Source organism: Chiloscyllium plagiosum, unplaced genomic scaffold (genome assembly GCF_037043375.1).
Source record: "Chiloscyllium plagiosum isolate Xiang-an unplaced genomic scaffold, Cpla_swu_hap1 HiC_scaffold_18, whole genome shotgun sequence".
NCBI classification, from domain to species: domain Eukaryota; kingdom Metazoa; phylum Chordata; class Chondrichthyes; order Orectolobiformes; family Hemiscylliidae; genus Chiloscyllium; species Chiloscyllium plagiosum.
Genome location: NW_028270156.1, coordinates 62,167,707 through 62,188,459, shown reverse-complemented (window position 1 = coordinate 62,188,459; position 20,753 = coordinate 62,167,707). Strand labels below are relative to the sequence as shown.

General features: G+C 41.7%; 1 protein-coding gene across 1 annotated transcript in view; it reads right to left on the bottom strand.

The window, feature by feature from the left end:
• The window catches only part of LOC122557944 (plakophilin-3-like), a 56,533-nt gene extending 38,156 nt beyond the window's left edge, over positions 1 to 18,377 (bottom strand). Inside the window, exons 1-5 of the mRNA XM_043706192.2 lie at positions 18,048 to 18,377; positions 12,138 to 12,223; positions 9,356 to 10,155; positions 7,477 to 7,600; positions 6,162 to 6,366 (exon numbers count right to left, since the gene is read on the bottom strand). Coding sequence (XP_043562127.1) covers positions 6,162 to 6,366; positions 7,477 to 7,600; positions 9,356 to 10,155; positions 12,138 to 12,223; positions 18,048 to 18,243 — 1,411 coding nt within the window. The 5' untranslated portion in view covers positions 18,244 to 18,377. The remainder of the gene's footprint in view (positions 1 to 6,161; positions 6,367 to 7,476; positions 7,601 to 9,355; positions 10,156 to 12,137; positions 12,224 to 18,047) is intronic.
• Between the last annotated feature and the right edge of the window lie 2,376 nt (positions 18,378 to 20,753).

The window sequence follows — 20,753 nt, the reverse complement described above, 5'->3', positions numbered from 1 at the left end:
TACAAAAACAGGCAGAGTTTTATCTGTCAAAAAGGAGGGCCAACGTGTCAAAAGTCTGACTTAGTCCTGCTGACTTCTGGCCTTGGTTGGGCATGTTCAGAAATGCACAGGAAGCCCTAGTGAATCTGCAAGATCTCTAATTCAATTATTCTAAGATGCAGTCAATTCAGACTTTAAACACAGCTTATGGGTTTCACAAACTGTGCGAAACATGCCAGGATTTGTGGGGGGTGGACCATGAGAGCAGAGTGGGAAGACATTGCTCTACCAAAGTCAGGCTGGAAGGAGGTTAAAGACCAATTCTGCAATGTTCCTTGTATCTAGAATCCTTACTGTGTGGAAACAGGCCCTTCAGCCCAACAAGTCCACACTGACCCTCTGAAGAGTAATCTACCCAGACCCATTCCCCTACATTTCCCCTGACTAATGAACCTAACCAACACATCCATGGGCACTATGGGCAATTTAGCATGGCCAATTCACCTAACCTGCACATCTTTGGACTGTGGGAGGAAACCGGAGCAATCCCACGCAGACACAGGAAAAAATGTGCAAACTCCACACAGACACCTGTCCGAGGCTGGAATTGAACCTGAGTCCTTGGCACTGTGAGGTAGCAGTGTTAACCACTGAGCCACCGCTACCTATTTGACAGGCTGTTACTCAGAGAACATGTTTAGAGCTTTCAATACTTTGGACGTTATGATTGTTACATTGGATGTCACTAAGACTGACATGTACGTTCCAATTATCGGTCTTCATTTCATCACGGGAACTATGTAGCACTCCATTGAAGCTCCGATGCAGAGCAAGAGATTCAGAAACATACTACTCCGCACTGCAAAAAGGCTGGAAACAACTCCAACTCAAGGGGAGGGAGACCCTGAACTGGAGGTCACAAAGCAAAATTGTTGGAGAAGCTCAGCAAGTTAGGCAGCGAGATAGGAACAGCGTCTTCCTCCTCAGGAAGCTGAGGAAGATTGGTATGTCCATAAGGACCCTCACCAACTTCTTCAGGTGCACCATAGAAAACACACTGCCTGGGTGCATCCTGGCCTGGTATGGAAACTGCTCTGCCTAGGACTGAAAGAAACTACAGAAGGTGGTGTGCACAGCCCAGACCATCATGGAAGCCAATGTCCATGCAGTCCACTTACATGACTCACTACCGCAGAAAGGCTGCCATCATCATCAAAGACCCATTGCTCCCCAGTAATGCTCTCCTATAACCTCTTCCATCAGGTGGAAGATAATGAAGCCTGAACGAACGAACGAACACACACACACACACACACACACACACGCACACACATACTCTTCCAGCCATTATTAGACTGATGAATGGATTCTCTAGCCTCAAATAATGCTGACCGTGCTAATGTGGATCACGTTGAGTGCACACCTGTATGCCTCAGTTTAAGATTTTTTGGTTTGCAAATCCTTGCTTACTATGGTCTGCCTGTACTGCTTGTAAACAAGGTTTTTCACTGTACTTCGATACACGTCACAATTAATCAATCAATCAACCAATCAATATACAGAGTCAGGTTCTGAAGAGATCATATCGAACTCAAAAATGTTAACTCAGTATCTCTCTCTACATAACGCTGAGCTCTCCAGCATCTCCCATTTGATTTCAGATTGCCAGGATCAACATATTCGGCTTTTATATTGGGGTGGGTGGGGGAGGGGTGGATAGGAATCAGCTTTCTCAAGATAATGGACGAGCAATGTCTGAGTGTTTCAGGGAAGATCATGGGCAACATTTGGGTTCTTTTGGAACTAGGTCTCTATCCCACTGCACCCAGAGGACACATCTTGCCATTGGCTGCCAAGATCGCAACAGTCGTGATTTTCATCTGAAGGGATTGCTAGCTGTCAGATTTCAATCTGCTTTGCACAAGTATCTCTCTAAGGTAACTGTTAATGTCAAGGCCAGACAGAGCAGACAGGGCTTGGAATGGTTGAATTCCCATCACGTTCAGAGTCATAGATTGAACACATGATAATCCAAGTGACCTCTGATCAACCAGCAGACTTTGTCAAGACAAAAGAATCTCCTTCCATCTTCAGTTGGATTGTGACCACAGGAAGGGTCTTTGCAACTCCTAGTAGAGTCAGTCTCTTAAAGTCAAGGGTTATTGTCCAAGCACATGGCTCTTGACACCTGTAAGAAGCCGCATTGCTCATGGAGAGCTACAATAAAACAGAATCCACGTTGGTGCAAAGTTACTGTAGGTGTGATTCAGGATCAGAGACGCGCATCACTCCATACAGCATAGGTTTCCAGAGGATAGGGATCTCCTGAGAAGATTGGAAGTGCAGGATGGGAGGGCCTTTTAGCAGCATGCCCACTCCATATGCCCTTTCACCACCTTCCCTCTCAAGGCCTCACCGACAATCCCATGCCAGCGAGAAGCTGGACAGCATTTCAGTGAGCCACTGAACAGCCACAGGGAGGGTCGTCTCTACCCTGCGCAGGGTGGATCAAGGCAAACGTGGCCTCTGTTTTCTGTCTGGTCTGTGGTGACTCACTCTTTCCATAGGAACTGAGCATCAGAGTATAGGCCTGAGGCTTCTCATGTTTGATATGGAAGTCTCCAATATCTTGCTCTCTCTCTCTTTTCAAAAGGCACACATCACCTCTGCAAGTAAGGGCAGAACCTTATTCTCCTTCTGTTGCCATTCCAGATTGACCACCTTTGTGGAGGTCTCTGACGGCTCAGGATTAGCGACACGCTGAGCAGAGTTTGGCAAGCTCTGCACCCAGGTTTCTCCATTGCTGCTATGATCTCCTCAAAGGTTCTCACATCTCATGTGAAATGCAGTGGTCAAGTGTAACACACTAAATTCAGGCCCAGCTGAAACCAGCTCCGACCAGACTCAAGTTGTCCGTTTAGTAGCGGCTCTGACAGAGAGTGATGTTTGAAATTAGAGCATGGTGAGGATGCTCACATTCCGTCAGCTTGGTAAGTCTGCAAACTCTGGTATCAATAAGGAGGTTATTTTTTGGACTGTTCTTTCGCTTGACATCATCACTCAGACAGAAGCTTCCTCAAATTACATATTTGGTTCTTTTAACATTCCTCTTGAACGTTAAGCAATCCTGGATTCTTTTCATTCGCTCCAACCCCCAGCAATACATTCTCTCTGGTATTTTACACACCAGAAAACTCCAAGGTATGACTGCATTAACTGGTCTGAAGCCAAATCCATCCAGCGTTTGGTCGGTTATCTTGCTAACACTCCACATGACCTTCAGAAAGCATTGCCGTGTTGTGACTGCAGCACTTTGTAGCAGGAATCTTAGCTGTGTCCATCTGTTTTCTTTGAACCTGCCTTCTCAGCCAGTCCAAAAGATCACCCACAGAACAAATGGACAGGGGGAGGCTGCCACTTTTGTGCTAACACGCCTTCGAGCAGAAGCAGCAGTACCCCTCACCAGACTACAAGAACCCTCAATGAAGCAGTCAGGCATCAGGGCACTGCTTCAAGAAGCAATGCCAGTGAAAGTTCAGAGCTTATCCAGTACAACTCCAGCCCAAGGCATAATTGCTGAACTCAGGATATTTGTCATGCACACAGAGCAGTGTTGTTTTAGCTTTGAAGAAATTTAATCCATTGTTGGCAAAAGGTACACTTCTAACAGTATGATACTGAACACTGCTGTTACTATCACCACAATTAACAATTAAGGTGGTTACGGTCACATTACAGAAAGAGAGAGAGAGAGAGAGAGAGAGAGAGAGAGACAGAGAGAGAGACAGAGACAGAGACAGAGAGAGAGACAGAGACAGAGACAGAGACAGAGACAGAGACAGAGACAGAGACAGAGACAGAGAGAGAGACAGAGAGAGAGACACACACACACACACACACAAGGAGACAGACACACAGAGACAGAAAGAGATAGAGAGAGAGAGAGAGAGAGAGACTGAGACAAAGACAGACATACACACACACAGAGGGATATATACAGAGAGACAGAGAGAGACACAGAGACAGAGAGAGACACATACACACACAGGGATATATACAGAGACACAGAGAGAGAGAGAGAGAGAGACAGAAACACAGAGACAGAGATACAGATACAGATAGAGACAGCGAGAGGGAGGGAGGAGAGACAGCGAGGGGGAGGGGGGAGAGACAGCGAGGGGGAGGGGGGAGAGACAGCGAGGGGGAGGGGGGAGAGACAGCGAGGGGGAGGGGGGGGAGAGACAGCGAGGGGAAGGGGGGAGAGACAGCGAGGGGGAGGGGGGAGAGACAGCGAGGGGGAGGGGGGAGAGACACGGAGACACAGAGAGAGAGAGAGAGAGAGAGAGAGAGAGAGAGAAAGAGAGAGAGAGAGAGAGACAGAAAAAAAGATAAAAGAAAGAAGGAAGACGAGAGAAAAAGGAAAATCACAGAATGATGAAGGTTAGAAAGGGAAATAACGAAAGGAAAGTTACACATCACAGAAGTAAGTAGAGATTTAACTAGCTGTAAAGAAGGGGAGACTGTAAGAATACAAACTAGAGAGATGAGTATTTGGCAGAGGTATAGTTAGACTCGAGGTCACTAATTGTGGTTTGGGTAAAAGGCTGGAGTAGATGGGCAATTGCAGTTACAATTAGATTAGATTAGATTACTTACAGTGTGGAAACAGGCCCTACGGCCCAACAAGTCCACACCAACCCTCCGAAGCGCAACACACCCAGACCCATTGCCCTATATTTACCCCTTCACCTAACACTACAGGCAATTTAGCATGGCCAATTCACCTAACCTGCATATTTTTGGACTGTGGGAGAGTAGAGGGATTGATGGTAAGTACTTACTGGCTAAGAGGCGTTTGGTGGGGGTGGAGTTATAGACACAAACAAGGGGGGGTTGAGTTACAGACTTGTGGGGCTATAGTTAGTGATTAGGGAAGAGATTGGAAGGTGGAAAAGTGTATTTACATGTTAAGTAAGGAACACTGATGCAGTACTGTTATAGTCTGGAATGTAGTTTAGATTACTTACAGTGTGGAAACAGGCCCTTCGGCCCAACAAGTCCACACCGCCCCGCCGAAGCGCAACCCACCCATACCCCTACATTTACCCCTTACCTAACACTACGGACAATTTAGCATGGCCAATTCATCTGACCTGCACATCTTTGGACTGTGGGAGGAAACCGGAGCACCCGGAGGAAACCCACGCAGACACGGGGAGAACGTGCAAACTCCACACAGTCAGTCGCCTGAGGCGGGAATTGAACCCGGGTCTCTAGCGCTGTGAGGCAGCAGTGCTAACCACTGTGCCACCGTGCCACCCACAATTGTTGAATAAAAACAAAGAACTGCAGGTGCTGGAAGTCTGAAACAAACAGAGGATGCTGGAGAAACTCAGCAGGTCTGGCAGCATCAGTGGAGAAAGAAAATTAATATTTCAAGTCTGCATATGAATCTTCTTCAGAAGTAGTTGTTGAAGATGAACTTACAGTGAATGTCAGCAGGGACAGCAACAGATTGGAGATGATGGCGGTGCTGGGAGTTGGTGGGGAGCGGTGGGGGAGGAGTGCTTATTATGGTGTGGTTACACATTACAGACTAGGGGATGACGGGTTCTGACACGCAGAACTGTAAACGAAATAAAGCGCACAATTTATCCATATAAAATACAAGGTTTAAAAGGAAAGCACTCAGAAGAGGTTATCTTGTCATTTTCAGCATTCCCAGTTTATATTCCTGAAGTCAAAAAAAAGGTACATTACACCATAAACCGCAATAAATTAGGCTGGCTTACAGGTTTGCAAATTGGCACAGCAGGACCATGAGGTAACATGCAAATTTAATTACTACTTAATTAATGTGAATGCAATTTTGATTAATGGCTCTAGCTCACAGCCAGAAAAAAAAACACATGAAATATGAGGGTTTTTTTTAATAAAGCTATTTTCAATCCTTGGATTGGTTCACCATTGCTATCTAATGACATCTGAAGATGGGTAAAGAGTAAAATACCCAAATAAATTTAATGTCCTTCCAGGTAGGTTCGTTCAGACCCGTGATGGGTTTAGATGGAAATACAAATTTGTACTTTGGTCTTTGTTGCAGTATACTCAACAAGTTACCATACCATCACTCACAGGCTCAAGGACCGAACTAACTTATAAAAGGGTGGAATTAAACTTACCGGTGATGTTGGCCTTCAGTTCTTCATCAATGCTTTTGATTGCCTGCATCATCTTGGGGATTCCATTCTGCTTGACCAGCTCCTGTTTGTTCATGGTGTTGTTATAGATCAGGTTGCGCATTGCTGCTGTCGCACTCTGTTGCACTTCCAACGCATCGTGATTGAAGAGGTTCGCAAGCTTCGAGATGGCCTTCAAATTATAAGCCTAATAAGGGAAAACTATCCAATGTTAGCACTTGTAATACCGGGCTTGGTCATTACAACCCTCTAACTCGTCTTTACCAACTAAAGGACTCGAGAAAAGTCTTATTGGACTCAAAATGTTAAGTCTGTTTCTCTCCCTGAAGATGCTGTCAGAGCTGCTGAGTTTCTCTCATTTTTATTTAAGCTTTGGTAACATTCTGCCATAGATCTATAACAATAAGCAATGTTCTAATCTGTCTGCTAATTTTTCTGGGCACTGAGGTCTTCTAGCCTGGCTCTGAATATCAGATGATTAAGACCAAAGGCAGTCAGTCAGGATCAGCAAAAATCACAACATAAAGTTGGGCTTCCTTTGACAGAAAAGGTTTAGCTAAGAACTCTGGCCAGACTCAGAAATTTAGGAGATGCTGAAGGAGATAAAGATTATTTTGTTTCATAAAGCATGACTTATTAGCATAGAGGTGTGACGTTTTCATTATTTTACATTATGTTTCTATACTATAATAATAATAATAATGTTGTTCTGCAAGTTCATTTGTTACGAAACTTATACCAACTTATATCTGGACATGTCTTGCCAGGTATTTTCTCAACACACCTTTGGAGGATTGGTGGGGTATATGTTTGCAAATAGCCTGTTCAAATAACAAGGGGATATGTGAATGTTACACCCAACAATTCATTCCCATATACTGTCTCTAATAAAGCAACATATCACAAGGGTTTTCACAGAAGCGTTATCAAATATATCCTGATACTGAGCCTCACTGGAGATATTTGGGAAGATAGTTAAAAGCTTGATCAGAGAGGTAGATTTAAAAGGAATATCTTTAAGAAGCAAGGTGAATTGCAGGAGTTCAGGGACAAATCCCAGAGCTTAGGGCCTTGGCAGCTGATGACTTATGGTGGAGTAATTAAAAATCAAGGATCTGCAAGAGGCTAGAATAGCACTCACACAGATAACACAAGTGACATATTGCTACATGTAACAGAATGTCTACAGCAATACTTCAATTTAAAAGAATTTCAGAATAAAGAGTGATAAGCGACAGGAACTTAAAGGAAAATACTCAAAGCATTTCACTGATTCGCCATAGTCACCAATTCTTACTTGCTCTTTAGCACCCGCATCATGGTAGCATTCATGTTGGATATATCCAGCTCCAATCACTTGATTCTTAACGTCAGGAGAGCTCAGAAGGTTGACAGCAGTCGGCAGGTCCAAACCATCAGAACTAGAGAGAACGATATCGAGTTCAGGTTTCTAAACACATCTGCCGAAACATATTAGCGGCAAACAAGGAGTTACGGGCTAGATTTTGAAAGGTTGCTCTTGAGCTGTGCGGAATGGGATACTGGGCGTCAATGGTTGTAGAAAACTTTCAACTCATTAAAATAATAAGCGGATGGGAAAATTCCGTGAGGTGGATTGTCTACATTTCCAAGCTGGGGCGCAAGGCAAGTAGACCCAGGAGCAAGAGTGCAAAGTTCAAACATTCCATAACTTACAAAACTACCTATAATAACTGAGGAAGCCGGACTGGAAAGGAGCATCACTTACTGTAGAACGTACAAAGGCTAGTCCCGGCCTGGGACAGATGGTTTTTGCACACCTATCACTGGGTATTTTCCTAACCAACCTGTTCAGCAATGTTATTTGGACACCTCTGGAGTAGGTGGGAATTGAACCCAAGTCTCCTGTCCCAGAGGCCTGGACTCTACCTCTGCGCTACAAGAACAAATACAGTGTGTGGCAAGAATGGAAAGTGAAATCTGCCATGCATTCGCTGGGATTTGAACCTGCGCCTCCTGCGGGGCCTCCCGGTGCAAGTCCAAACGATGCAGGTTACAAAGCTATTTTTCGTGGAGAGGATCATAGCAAAGCTAGATTCTCTCCACATGGAGCATTCACACAAGAGTGCTTTCTCCCAGAGAATGTCTACCAATCATGGCCTTTTGATAGGCTATAGGTGACGTGGCTAATTGCAGGTCTCCAAAAAAAAATTTACTCAGCACAGCTCAATTAAATCCAGGACTGACCAGCTTGCTATGTAACTGAGCAGTTAAATAAGTTGTTTTATTAATGACCAGTTTTAGAGAGCCAAATGGCCTCTCTGTGTTGTGACTTTATTTGTGGGTGTGCTGTAATGGCATCACTAACTCAAAAATGGCTTTACGAGGTGGGTGGCATCACAATACATTTGGATTCAGAAACACATGAAATTAAACACAATCCCTTTCTTCTCGGTGAATAACACTCTTGAAAATTCTGGACAATCTGAATGCGTTCTCTCGCATCCTAATTCTTACACCCTGTTCCTCTTATTGGTTTCACAGTAGATACATTATTAGTACAGAACTATGTAATTTGTTCATGTTTCTTGTCCAACTTCTTGTCCAAGATTTCCAGATTCTTTTGTTCCTTCAAGGCTTTTTTTCCCCGTTTTTTTCCCCCCAAAAAATCACAAAGGTCTTTGTTCTAAGAAATTATTTATTGTGCTTCATTTTTAAAAAAATATTTTTACTGAGGATTAGCATCTCGGCTTGTTAAAATGAGGGAATACTCTGACTGTATTAAGAAGAATTGAAATATTCAGTGATAAAGGTAACAGACAGTGACATTGATTGGACTGTGAAATCAATCAAATAAAAAAGCTTTGATAGGGCCACTTAGAAGAACTAAAATCCCCAAAATGCCATGCAAGCAACCTAAAAGTTTTAAAAGGTCTATTTATAGAATCTGGGAAATTCTAAATAATAGATTCCCCTCCCAATTTACAACTAATGGGCCAACTAGAAATTTGTTCTGATGAAACAATATCAATCTCTAAAATCGAGTCTTTCTCTCCCTCTCTCTAGAGATTCTATCCAGAGTTTTTCTGAGTTTCTTGCGAGTCAACAACAAAGATTAAAAATGCCCCACTCGCGTACAAAGTGAATTGAAAACCTTGCTAATACAGCTTCGCTTACAAGGTCAATTGCAGACTTACTGCGTCAGCTGCGCCATTTGAAATCCATCAAGCCTCGTCGCTTCTAACTCCTGCGCTTGGAGGTCTCCCAATTCCCGCATACTGCCCTCCAATCTGCCCAAACTGCGAAGCGATGGAGCGTGTGCCATTTGCACTGTTGAGTAGGAACCTGAAGCGGTTCTTCCTCGAGCTACTTTGCTGCTTTGCTGGACTCTCTGCAAGGTGCGCTGAGCTGGGGGTCTGATTTGTCGACGGTCAGACATCTCCTCCATCCCTTCCACTGCGTAACCAGCCATACCTACTGATCCACTTAAGGATCTAGGCAGGCTCAAATTACCCATTTGCTTGACTGGAGATTTACTGGTCACGTGGCTCATATTGTAGGTGTTGGTGCTATAGCTATTGCGGCCACGTGAGGATGAATAGCCATTATCAACCTGATCTGACATCATGCTGGTCTCTCCATCGTCTACTCTTTGGTAAACGGCCTGTCCATTCATTTGTGCTCCAGACCAAGGCTTCTTCCTCATGATCTCAGCATGTTTACCAGGCAGCTGCATTGAGTGTAGTGACAAGTTGTCAATGTCCTGCTGATCCATTAGTCCTTGGTTGACATATCTGTACGTTGTGGACTGATGGAAGGACTGTGGTCTTGAAGACGTCTGATGAATTGAAATGGGTCTGTAATGAGAGATCATCTCCTCCCTTTGCCTGACATATTGATCTCCTGTGGTTGCCCCTTTGAAGGAGTAATCCCCCACGGCTGAACGAGACGACCAGTTTCGACTCGTCCCCTGTTTGTACATCGATGGCTTGGCAGTCTGGGGGAGAAAACCAATAACTCTGAAACCTATTAAGCACAGCACCACGAAAGCAAACTCGAAACAGTTCAATTATGAAGTCCAGATGTTTAATATGTTCCTCAACTCCACTGACTTCAACTGCTCAACATAAGTACTGAATCACGTAGGGCTTTGGTTTTACAGTTGTTGGCAAATCTATGAAGTTGGAAGCAATTTTTCAGCCAGTGAATGTTGGCAGCTACTTGACTGCAGTATGCATCACAGTACTGCCCTGCCCTATTCTCTGCCAGTGGTCCACCTGCACAATATCAGGACCACTGACTAGCAATTGTATCTCATTTGTTAAGCACAAAAACATGCTCTTTGGTTCACATTTACACCAAGTAGTTCTCTATAAAATAATCTCACTCATTCACTATTTCCCTTTTCCAATAAGCAACTTAACTCCCTTTTTTCTAAAAAACACAATAGTTTGAGGCAGAGGATGTACATGGAGGATGGTTCGAATTGTAAAGAAACTTTTCAAATCTCCTGTCTAATTTTGAGATTATTTGTCATAAATTTGCCACCAACCAGTACAATCAATCTATCATGGGTCTTTACAATGACAACTAGTTTATTGTTTATCTTTCCCAGCCTCTGGGGAAAAAAAAGTAGTTACTTTTCAGATTGTCTTCAGAACTGTCAACTTTAATCCCTGGCAAAAGCTCAATGGATTTGAGTTTATATTCTTCCCATATTTAGTGTGCAGAAATCACAAGCTTTAGTGCCGATCACCAAACTGCACCTTCAGTCAAGGAGCAATATTTCCAGAAAGACTTCTCATTGTCAAGCCATATATGAAAACATTAGTTACTCCAGCTTTTGATTTCCAAATCAGTGCACTCTGAGCATTGTTCCTTGCTGCAAGTGACTAATTAACGAACATAGGAACAGGGCAAAGTTCCTTGAAATCATTCAACTGGATCATGGTTGATCTTCACTTCATTTCAATACATTTCAAATTCATTTTCAACTTCTGAAAATAGGTGCAGAAATCTCCTACATCCATAATTGTTCTGACATTTTGGAATCCATAGCATATTAGAATGCTGTAATGTTCTGCAACAAACACTAACTCTACTCTTTATTAAGCTCAAATCTGAAAATACAAATTAAACTTCAAACATATTTTGGAGCACAAAGTATTTCCTATTATGTAAACGTGTTGAATGCAAATAGAGTCGGAGTAGAACAGCATGGAAACAGACCCTTTCGTCCAACTCATCCATGCCAACCAGATTTCCTAAATAAATCTAGTCCCATTTACCAATATTTGGCCCATATCCCTCTAAACCCTTCCTATTCATATATACCCATCCAGGTACCTTTTAAATGTTGTAATTGTACCAGCCTCCACCACTTCCTCCGGCAGCTCATTCCAGCCACACAGCATCGTCCGCATGAAAAAGTTGCCTCTTAAGTCCCTTTTAAAGTTTCCCTTCTCACCTTAAACTTATGCCCTCTAGTTTCGGACTCCCACACCCTGGGAAAAGGACCTTAACTATTCACTCTAACAACACCCCTCATTTATTATATAAACCTCTATAAAGGTCAGCCCTCAGCCTCCAACACTCCACAGAAAATAACCCAGCCTATTCAGCCTCTCCCTACAGCTCAAACCTTCAAACCCTGGCAACATCCTTGTAAATTTGCATTATACAAAAATGCTACAATTCCTGAAGGGACTGCAGTGTCTGGTCTCCAAATGATTGAAGGGCAATGTTTGGAATTATGTATTCCAAGATCCTTGCTTTTATTGCCATGGATATTTTTTGCTGCAGGAAATAAAACCCTACCCAAATGAGGAAGCAGAAACATGACTGCTACCTCCCCCCACAACCCCCGCGAAGGATCATTACACCCACATAATGGCTCAGTTGCGATCCTAGTCATGTTTGAGCTGTTCGTGAAACTATAACAGCAGAGATAAACTACAACACTGGGGGCCGTATACTCACAGAGTACTTTCTCTCAGTTACAAAGGCTTGAGACTTGGAGGCGAAGCTTGGCATAGTTGCCACTGGATATCTCACTCCAAAAGAATCTGTGGTAACACACAAAAAGGGAAAATTCTTAATTACATTAAGAAAACATTCCTTCCCAATTTCTCATCCCTTGCTGGGTTATTGATATGATTATCGAGTGAAGGCGCCAGGTACTTGGCTGAAATAACCACTCTTCAACAAAAGCGATCAGACACTGAGGCCAATGACTTGCACAACGATCCCAATCTCCTGCTGAAAAACTTCAGCAGGAATGATCTAAACAGCTGCTGCATAACATCTGTAAATTCCCGACAGGAGATCGGGACAGTGCATAGAAATTCAAGATATTATCTAATTTGCCTGTGCCTAGATGTTATGACACAGGCCTGGAGCAGGTGGGATCGAGCTCAGAAGTAGGGACACTACCACCATACCACAAGTATCTGAACATCTGTGGACCATTCTACAACAAGCAGCATCTCAGTAGATGCTAAGACTGTCCTTGCCCATAACGACATGCATTGCTGCAACTAGAAGCACAACGCCTGAATCTTATGTTTTCTTTCCTCACCTTAGGGCAGGACACTCACCCGACATTCGCTAATTGCAACACAGATCAGATTTCCAAACCATTGATCCTCTTGTCTATACGTCAATCCCTTCAACACCAATTTATGGAATTTCAAAACCAATTACTGCTCACTCAGTATCTCTTCCATACCATGCTCCTCCAAAATTAAAGATTACAACAGAACAAAAAAAATCAAAAAGTAGTTACAATGAATATTAAACATTTATAAAATTTAGTCGCAGTCTACGTCAAACCAACCTAACTTTAATGGGTCTACATCCATGCTAAGTGCATGGAAATTATGATTACTATTACAAAAAAGCTGTAGCAATCTTGTAAATGAATCAAAGCACAGCAGGGATCATTGTTCAGTTTGTGCCTTCTTAATCTGGCAGCCTCAGGACTGGGCCTTGCCAGAAACAGGTGGTCACATTTCAGGGTCAACAATGGAGTTTTAAAAACAATCCCATTCTGCTTCTCTTCACTGAACGGGCTGACTCAGACAACAGCATTCCCGTTAAGAGAGTTTCTGGGGACACTCAATGTACTTGGAGTTAGAGCAGTTGGACAGGCACTTTATACAAGGACTGAGGATCACCTGCCTGTTCTTCTTGCTTGAACCAAACTTGCAGCCTGATGTTTGTCTTTCTTTAGTGAGTCTCCCTTGCATCATATGCACAGATCTGACCTCTTTCTCAGAAAGAGATCTTCTTTGCTCCAATACATATATCAGATCTGTGGCCAACTAAATGCATTTATTGATGAAAATTTTGTACTGCAACTTTGGTTTTACCATGAATGTCGTTCATTTTTATTTCACCCTGCAGTATCATTGGCACAAACTCTTCATCAGTTAGTTGATTCACAATTGGTGCATCTTTGTCAACACTCATTCAGACCTGCAAGCTTTCCTTTCTCAAGTCTTTAGTTGCCTCAAGCACCACAGGGAATCAACATACTTTCAGCATTATCTAGCAACTCAAGAATACATATGTTTGTCTTGAGCCTGTCTGAGGTCCATTTCCTGAGCTACATATGGACGGGTTGGACCAAAGGGTTTGTTTGCATGCTGCATATCTCTATGAAAGCTGGTCACAGATTGTGCTATATATTCTTCAGAGTGGAGAGAGCTACTTTTTCCAGGAATGAGGTAGTAAACAAACTATTACTCGGAGGTTAAATTCTTTCCAAAATACTAATCAAGGACCTCTTGACAGTAATTGTCGATAACAAATGTCCAAAAATAGTTCAGCATCTAAATATCATCTTTGTTGCACTGCAAAATGCGTCTTCTTCAGAAAATGTGGAATAATAATGGCGCAGATCACAGGGAGTGCTGGATTAGAAAAGTACACCTTGTACTCACATGCAGACAAACTAAATCTTAGTTTCATTATTAGACTTGGAAATGATGCTCAAGTACAAACTAAAAGAAAAAAAAATGTTGTCATAGAGGCAACAAGCGTGAAACTGTTGTTGCATTTCTATAGCTTGACCTCATCTACACCAATGAGACTTAGCTGAAAATGTGTTGCTGGAAAAGCGCAGCAGGTCAGGCAGCATCCAAGGAACAGGAGAAGCGACGTTTCGGGCATAAGCCCGTCTTCAGGCTTATGCCCGAAACGTCGATTCTCCTGTTCCTTGGATGCTGCCTGACCTGCTGCGCTTTTCCAGCAACACATTTTCAGCTCTGATCTCCAGCATCTGCAGTCCTCACTTTCTCCACCAATGAGACTTACTACAGTTTGAACTAAACTCCAACCAACTGAGCTTAACATTACTAAATTTTAAAAGTACACTCTGTTGTGGCATCCCATGCAAACTCAAACATCATTGTAGATTTTTTTTTAAAAAGATGATTAAACAAATATTCATGAAATGGTTCAGTCACCTGTCCAATTTATTAAACTGAGATCTGAAGCATGGCTAGAAAAAGTGTCTTGCTTATTTGCTGCCTACTCTATCCATCAAATTAAATTTAGTGCCACCATTGCGCAAATTCCCAGTGCTAAACTATGAGCTCTTTCTTTTCTTTTCCAAAGCAAGCATTGTAGATTGTTGGAGGAAGGGTAGCGAGAACAGTTTAGATTTGCCAGAGATATGTTAGAATTGGAATTAGAAAGCATTTAACTATAACAGGGATTGAGAGAGGAGAAATTGTACATAATCCACAGTATTACACCCGAAGGAGGAAAATATAGAGTAAAGATTGATCAAGAATGAAAGCTAAACTGAATACATAGATCATATATGAGATGGCAAGATTTCTCTTGTACTTTTTGACTAGAAATTTAAGTGGGATAAGGAACAGTATCGATATTCTTGATAAATCTGAGTTTTATAGTGACTTACGAGCTACTGAAATTAACAGTTATTTTTACTAGCTTCAGCACAAACAGCAATCTTATATGATCAATAAAAAGTAATTTGTTTTATTCATATTTGGAATATGGATATCGCTGACAAGGACACCATTTGTGATCTATCCCAAGTTGCCTTTGATTCAATTGGCTTTCCAGGTTTCTAAGAGTTGCTCTGGGTCAGGAGTCACATATAGGCCAGATTGGATAAGGACAACAGATTCCCTTCTCCAAACGACATTATTGAACTAGATGAATTTTCACGACAAATAGACATGGTCACCATTGGTTAACTAAACATTAACTTGTACTCACGAGAAGAAACCGAACAGTGCAACTTCTAAATTGCAAAATGCATTTTAACATTAGAAAGTCCTGAAATTTCACAGGAATTCACACTGTGACCATGGACTTTGATTCAAAAGTTCAATCAACCACTGTGTCAAAATACTAAGCTATGAGAAACATTCTTCCATTGCTGCTACAGAAAGCATCTTTTGCTTCAAAGTTGCAGTTCGAACTCAGCTTGGAGAGAACTGTTCTCATATTTCCTTTATGAAAGTCATGAATAATGAAGATATAAACCTTGTAATAAGAAAAGGACAATAAGGTAATGAAGGCCATACAAAGCGCTGATGTATTTGAGACAGATCTTGAACTGCTAACTAAGGATCTGAGAACAGTTGCAGTGAGTGAAGCCGAACTGGAGTCGCGACACAGCAAAAAAATCTGAATGAGGCAGCTAAAAGTTCACCAGGCATTGTTGGGTAGGGAACTAATTTAAAGCTATTAACTGTGGAATGTTTCTTCAAGTATTAACACCTCAGATATTCAGGAACTGTCTTCTAATGAACTGTAATAAAATATTTTTGAAATAATGTGGAAGGAGTGGTAATGTGAGAGCTCACAGTTTAGTACTGGGAATTTGCGCAATGGGGGCACTAAATTTAATTTGATGGATAGAGTAGGCAGCAAGTAAGTAAGACACTTTTTCCAGCCATGCTCCAGATTGCAGTTAATAAATTGGACAAGTAACTGAACCATTTCACGAATATTTGTCTCTTATTCAATAGAAATAAAATGGAGCTAGACATTTTATTCAGAAAGTGAGATTCTAAAACTTGAACTCTGAATATCACAGGCCCCTTGACATTAAGACTGCCGAAAATGATGCCACAGTTTTTGGAAGCGACAGAAAATTTAGAGAACACCAGCAATATTACACCATTAGTAGAATAATCCCTGATAGAGATATTAACACACTCTACCCTAGGAGAGTGCTCAGTTTGAAAAAAATCTCATCTCCACAAACCAAACTTTCTGATATTTTTCGAGTTCAAGTAATTTGTTTTTGTTTCAACAAGTTATTTACTATATTCTTCTTAGTATCTCCAACATATTTTAAAGGAAACTGGAGAGGTGAGTGTTGCATCACAACCAGAACAGCTCACCAGTCTTCACATGAAGAAAACAAATGGTTATATCATGAAAACTTTAGAGATTCTGACAGGAACTGAATAATGAGGTTACACAAACAATGCATGAAAAGCCATCTGTAATTATTGATTCCACATGAGTTTTGAGAAAAATCTTTTCCCATACTTTATACATAAATGCATCAAAAACTTTAAAATTTTAGGAGCTTCGAATTACATCATAAAGTTACAGCAAATCTCAGGCGTATGGGATTCATCAGAATTCCAAAATGCTCTTTGACAAATGGCATGTTATACAATTTTCAACACTTAAATGGCTTACCGCAAGTTTAATTTTGCATTGTTGAGATCGTAATAGGTATTTAAGATCTCTAGCGTGAACTGGAGAGAATGAAAATTTCATGGCCAGGAGCATAACCTTGACATGGTAGCTATTGTTTTATCACATATTTTAATATTTGATGTCAGCTGTTGATCTCGACAATTCATAAGTTCCTCTCTGACTATAATGGAACAGCCCTCACTGTTCTCTTCCAGCTCTTTGTTTCTATTCATTCATAAGTTGAAACGTGCCTCACACCATAAAGTAGCATTGCTCTGCATTTTTCCAACTGTAATTTCAAATTGAGTTTACACTGTCAAGAAAAGGTCAAGGCATTTGCTCCCTCCGCAGAAGTGACAGAAAATTTACAGGGACCTATTGTTTTCATCATTATTAAAGGAGATTAATTTTCTTTGGTCAGTTTTGTTAATCTATTGAATTAACAAATATAAAAATGTCTAAGGGGCAGTTTCTGTTTGAGAAGGAACTGGTGAACAAGGTTAGACAAACGTGACTGATCTATATAAATGAGGACTCAAGTTTAGCACCTCTTATTCAGTTCTGCAATGTTCTTCCACATATGTAAAGTACATGGGGTCCATACTGTGGTTATCATGCAGAAGTCAGAAAGCAGTTCAGATCATATGAAAAGTAGAAAGAAAATTGAATGTAGTTACCATATGAATTTCAAACAGAGTATCTGGAACAAATAGTTATGACTAAATGTTTGCCAACAAAAGGGTAAGGTGGACAACCTGCAAGTGACACCTCTGTGTACAAGATGAGATCTGCCCACAATCCTGAACTTTACACAGCGAGGCACACCCAAAATTTCCCTACTGTCAGTATACAGATCATGCACGGTTTGAGGGGATTTACTGAGCTCGGTTTCGGATAAAAGAGAGAGCATTCCCTTGGGATATAGCGTGTTAATATATTTTTGAAAAAAAAATTAAACCCAGAGATTCAAATATTCTCTACGACTCAGTACGTGCAAGCAAGGACACACATTGCAAATGCAACACCATCGGAACATCAAACTCTCTTTTTTTAAGACCATGACTGGAAAGAAACAGTTGTGGGACGAATACTTAAGTATCTAAGGGTGACAGCGGAGAAAGATGCCAATCACAAGTTTTATTTTTGCAAACAATTAAACAAGCACACAGAAGCAGAGAGAGTGTGTGTGTTTACCTCCACAGACTGAGCCGGCCCGGCTACTGCTGCTACTCTTGAGCATAGTGCGGACCTGCTCCTGGACCCTCATGCTCTTCTGCTGGGAGCCGTCCCTGTGGTCGAGCTGGGTGTCCGAGGGCATGGCCAAGGTGGACATCGGGGCGTCCGTGGGCAAGGCCGACTTGAGGAAATAACTCTCTTGCGTCATGTTCATCTTCACAACGTACTCCTGCTTCTTCGTTAACTCTCAGAAGTGAGCCACAGAGGTGTGCGCGTTAAATTAGTCCATACAATCCGAAAGTAAGATTCTCCCTCACCTACACACTCACTCACTTACTTACTCACACTGTCACTCGGCAACTCTTCGTGGGGCGAGGCCAAGGTGACATCAGGAAAAGGAAAAAAAAAGGGCTGGAGCAAACCCGCCCTAACCCCACCTTCCTCAGGTGACTCACTCTCAGCCTTGCGGGGGAAGGTACTCAGTGGCCTCTTCACATTCAACGCGTCAGACTTTTTTTTGCTTTTAAAAAAGACCTTACGTGGAATGTGTAATGTAATGGAATGCAATGGCCAGACTTTTATTGCCCATCCCTTGGACCGGGTGGTTTGCTTGTGAGGAGAGTCATCAGAGTTTGATGGGAGACTACGTAAGAATATCCTTCCCGACAGGAAGTTCATAAATCGATTTATAAACAATAAGCTGTCTAGTTTTCAAGTCCAATTTTCTTTTTTTAAATATCGAATTTCCATTCCACCAGCTGCCTTGGTGAGATTTGAACTTGCGTTTCCCACAGCATTAATTTGTTTCTTTGAAGGGCTAATCCAATGATATTACCACTCCACCGCCACCTCCTGAATTTATTGGCTTGAAAAGTTTTAATTCTGGTTCTCTTTTCCACAGCTGCTGTTAAACTTATTGATTTTAAATTTCCGAAAACTGCAGCATTTTTGCTTTCTGTAGTGTTATTTCATCACCCTCTTTGGAGGACTGAAGGAAGAATTATCTGTTAGGACCAAGGGTAATATAAGATCACAGCTCTTGGGCAGTATTTCTGGTGCTGTCATCGACCAGCTTTCATCCTTTCCAGGAGTGTTTAGCACCCGGTAGCTCTTAATCCAGATATCTCTTTCCAATTTTCTTAGTTTTTGCCTCAGTGAGCCTATTTACTGTGAGCAACAAACTACATAACAATTGACACACTAATTGTCGAGTAACAGTTATTTGTACAGTAGTTCTCTTTCTAAGTGAAAGTGCAAATTTTATGTACCTAAAAAAATTGCAAAATTGGTGCCACAATTCTCTCATTACAATCACAATAATTCCATTGTGCTCATGGTTTAAAAAACAGGGCGGATTGATCTCAAGAGCCTTTTCTAAACCTTAGGAAGAATGATAACTACTTTGAAAGATTGATTTCAGTACTCTGTTCAATATTGTTCACAAAGAAAAATAGTAATGATTATCGAAAGGAAAATGTGTTGCTAACTTTTAACATTTTCATGTCATTAACTTCAAATGTTCTGTTGAAAAAAGGTTGCTGCAACTTAAAATGACAGTATTGCATTAACAATTTATACTGTTAATTCTTAGCTTCCTGAAAAATGTTGTGTCTGAGTGTAATGAATGGTTAGCTGTATTTAAATCATGCACACTACTGTCTGGGTATAGATCAATTCACTTGCAATTTTTTTTGCAAAGCAACTTGGTAACTGGGGCCTTAGCAAATGGCAGAATCAATGTCTGTCTCCTTACGAGATGAGAACCACATCTTGTGGGATGTGGCTATCAATAGCAGGACTAGCATTTGTTGTGCATCTGTAATTGCCCTTTAACAATCTGGCTTACTAGGTCATTTCAGAGGGCAGTTAAGAGTAATTCACATTGCTGAGGGTCTGGAGTCACAGATAGGGCAGAGCACGGCATGGTGGCACAGTGGTTAGCACTGCTGCCTCGCAGCGCCAGAGACCCGGGTTCAATTCCCGCCTCAGGCGACTGACTGTATGGAGTTTGCGCGTTCTCCCCGTGTCTGCGTGGGTTTCCTCCGGGAGCTCCGGTTTCCTCCCACAGTCACAAAGATGTGCAGGTTAGGTGAATTGGCCATGTTAAATTGCCCGTAATGTTAGGTAAGGGGTAAATGTAGGGGTATGGGTGGTTTGCGCTTCCGCGGGTCGGTGTGGACTTGTTGGGCCGAAGGGCCTGTTTCCACACTGTAAAGTAATCTAATCTAATCTAATCTAATCTAAACCAGAAAATGATGGCAGATTTTCTTTCCTAAAGGGCATTATTAAACTATACGGGTTTTATGACAAATTATTTTACTTGTCATGTTTGCCATAACTGAAATTAGCATTCAATTTCAGAATTATTAATTAAATAATAATTAATTACCCTGGTGGGGTTTCAAACTTCGCTCTCAAACCAACGGTCTGGGTCATGAGTCCAGTAGCATTTGCCACTGTGCAATCACAGAAGAGAAGGTGAATTAGTTAGACCAGGGAATCAGACAGATCAAATCAGATCCAAAATGACAAATACTAAGGAAGCAAAGATTTAATTAAGAAAGCAAGAAATAGACAGAGAGGGAAAGTAGGCAGAAAACCTGACATGTTTGAACTCTTTAGAAGAATTTACTTCATGCAGGAATGGAAACTAATGGGAAAATGTTAGAGTCTATTATAAAGGATGCAAAGCAGAGCATTTAGAAATGCATTATATGATGAAGC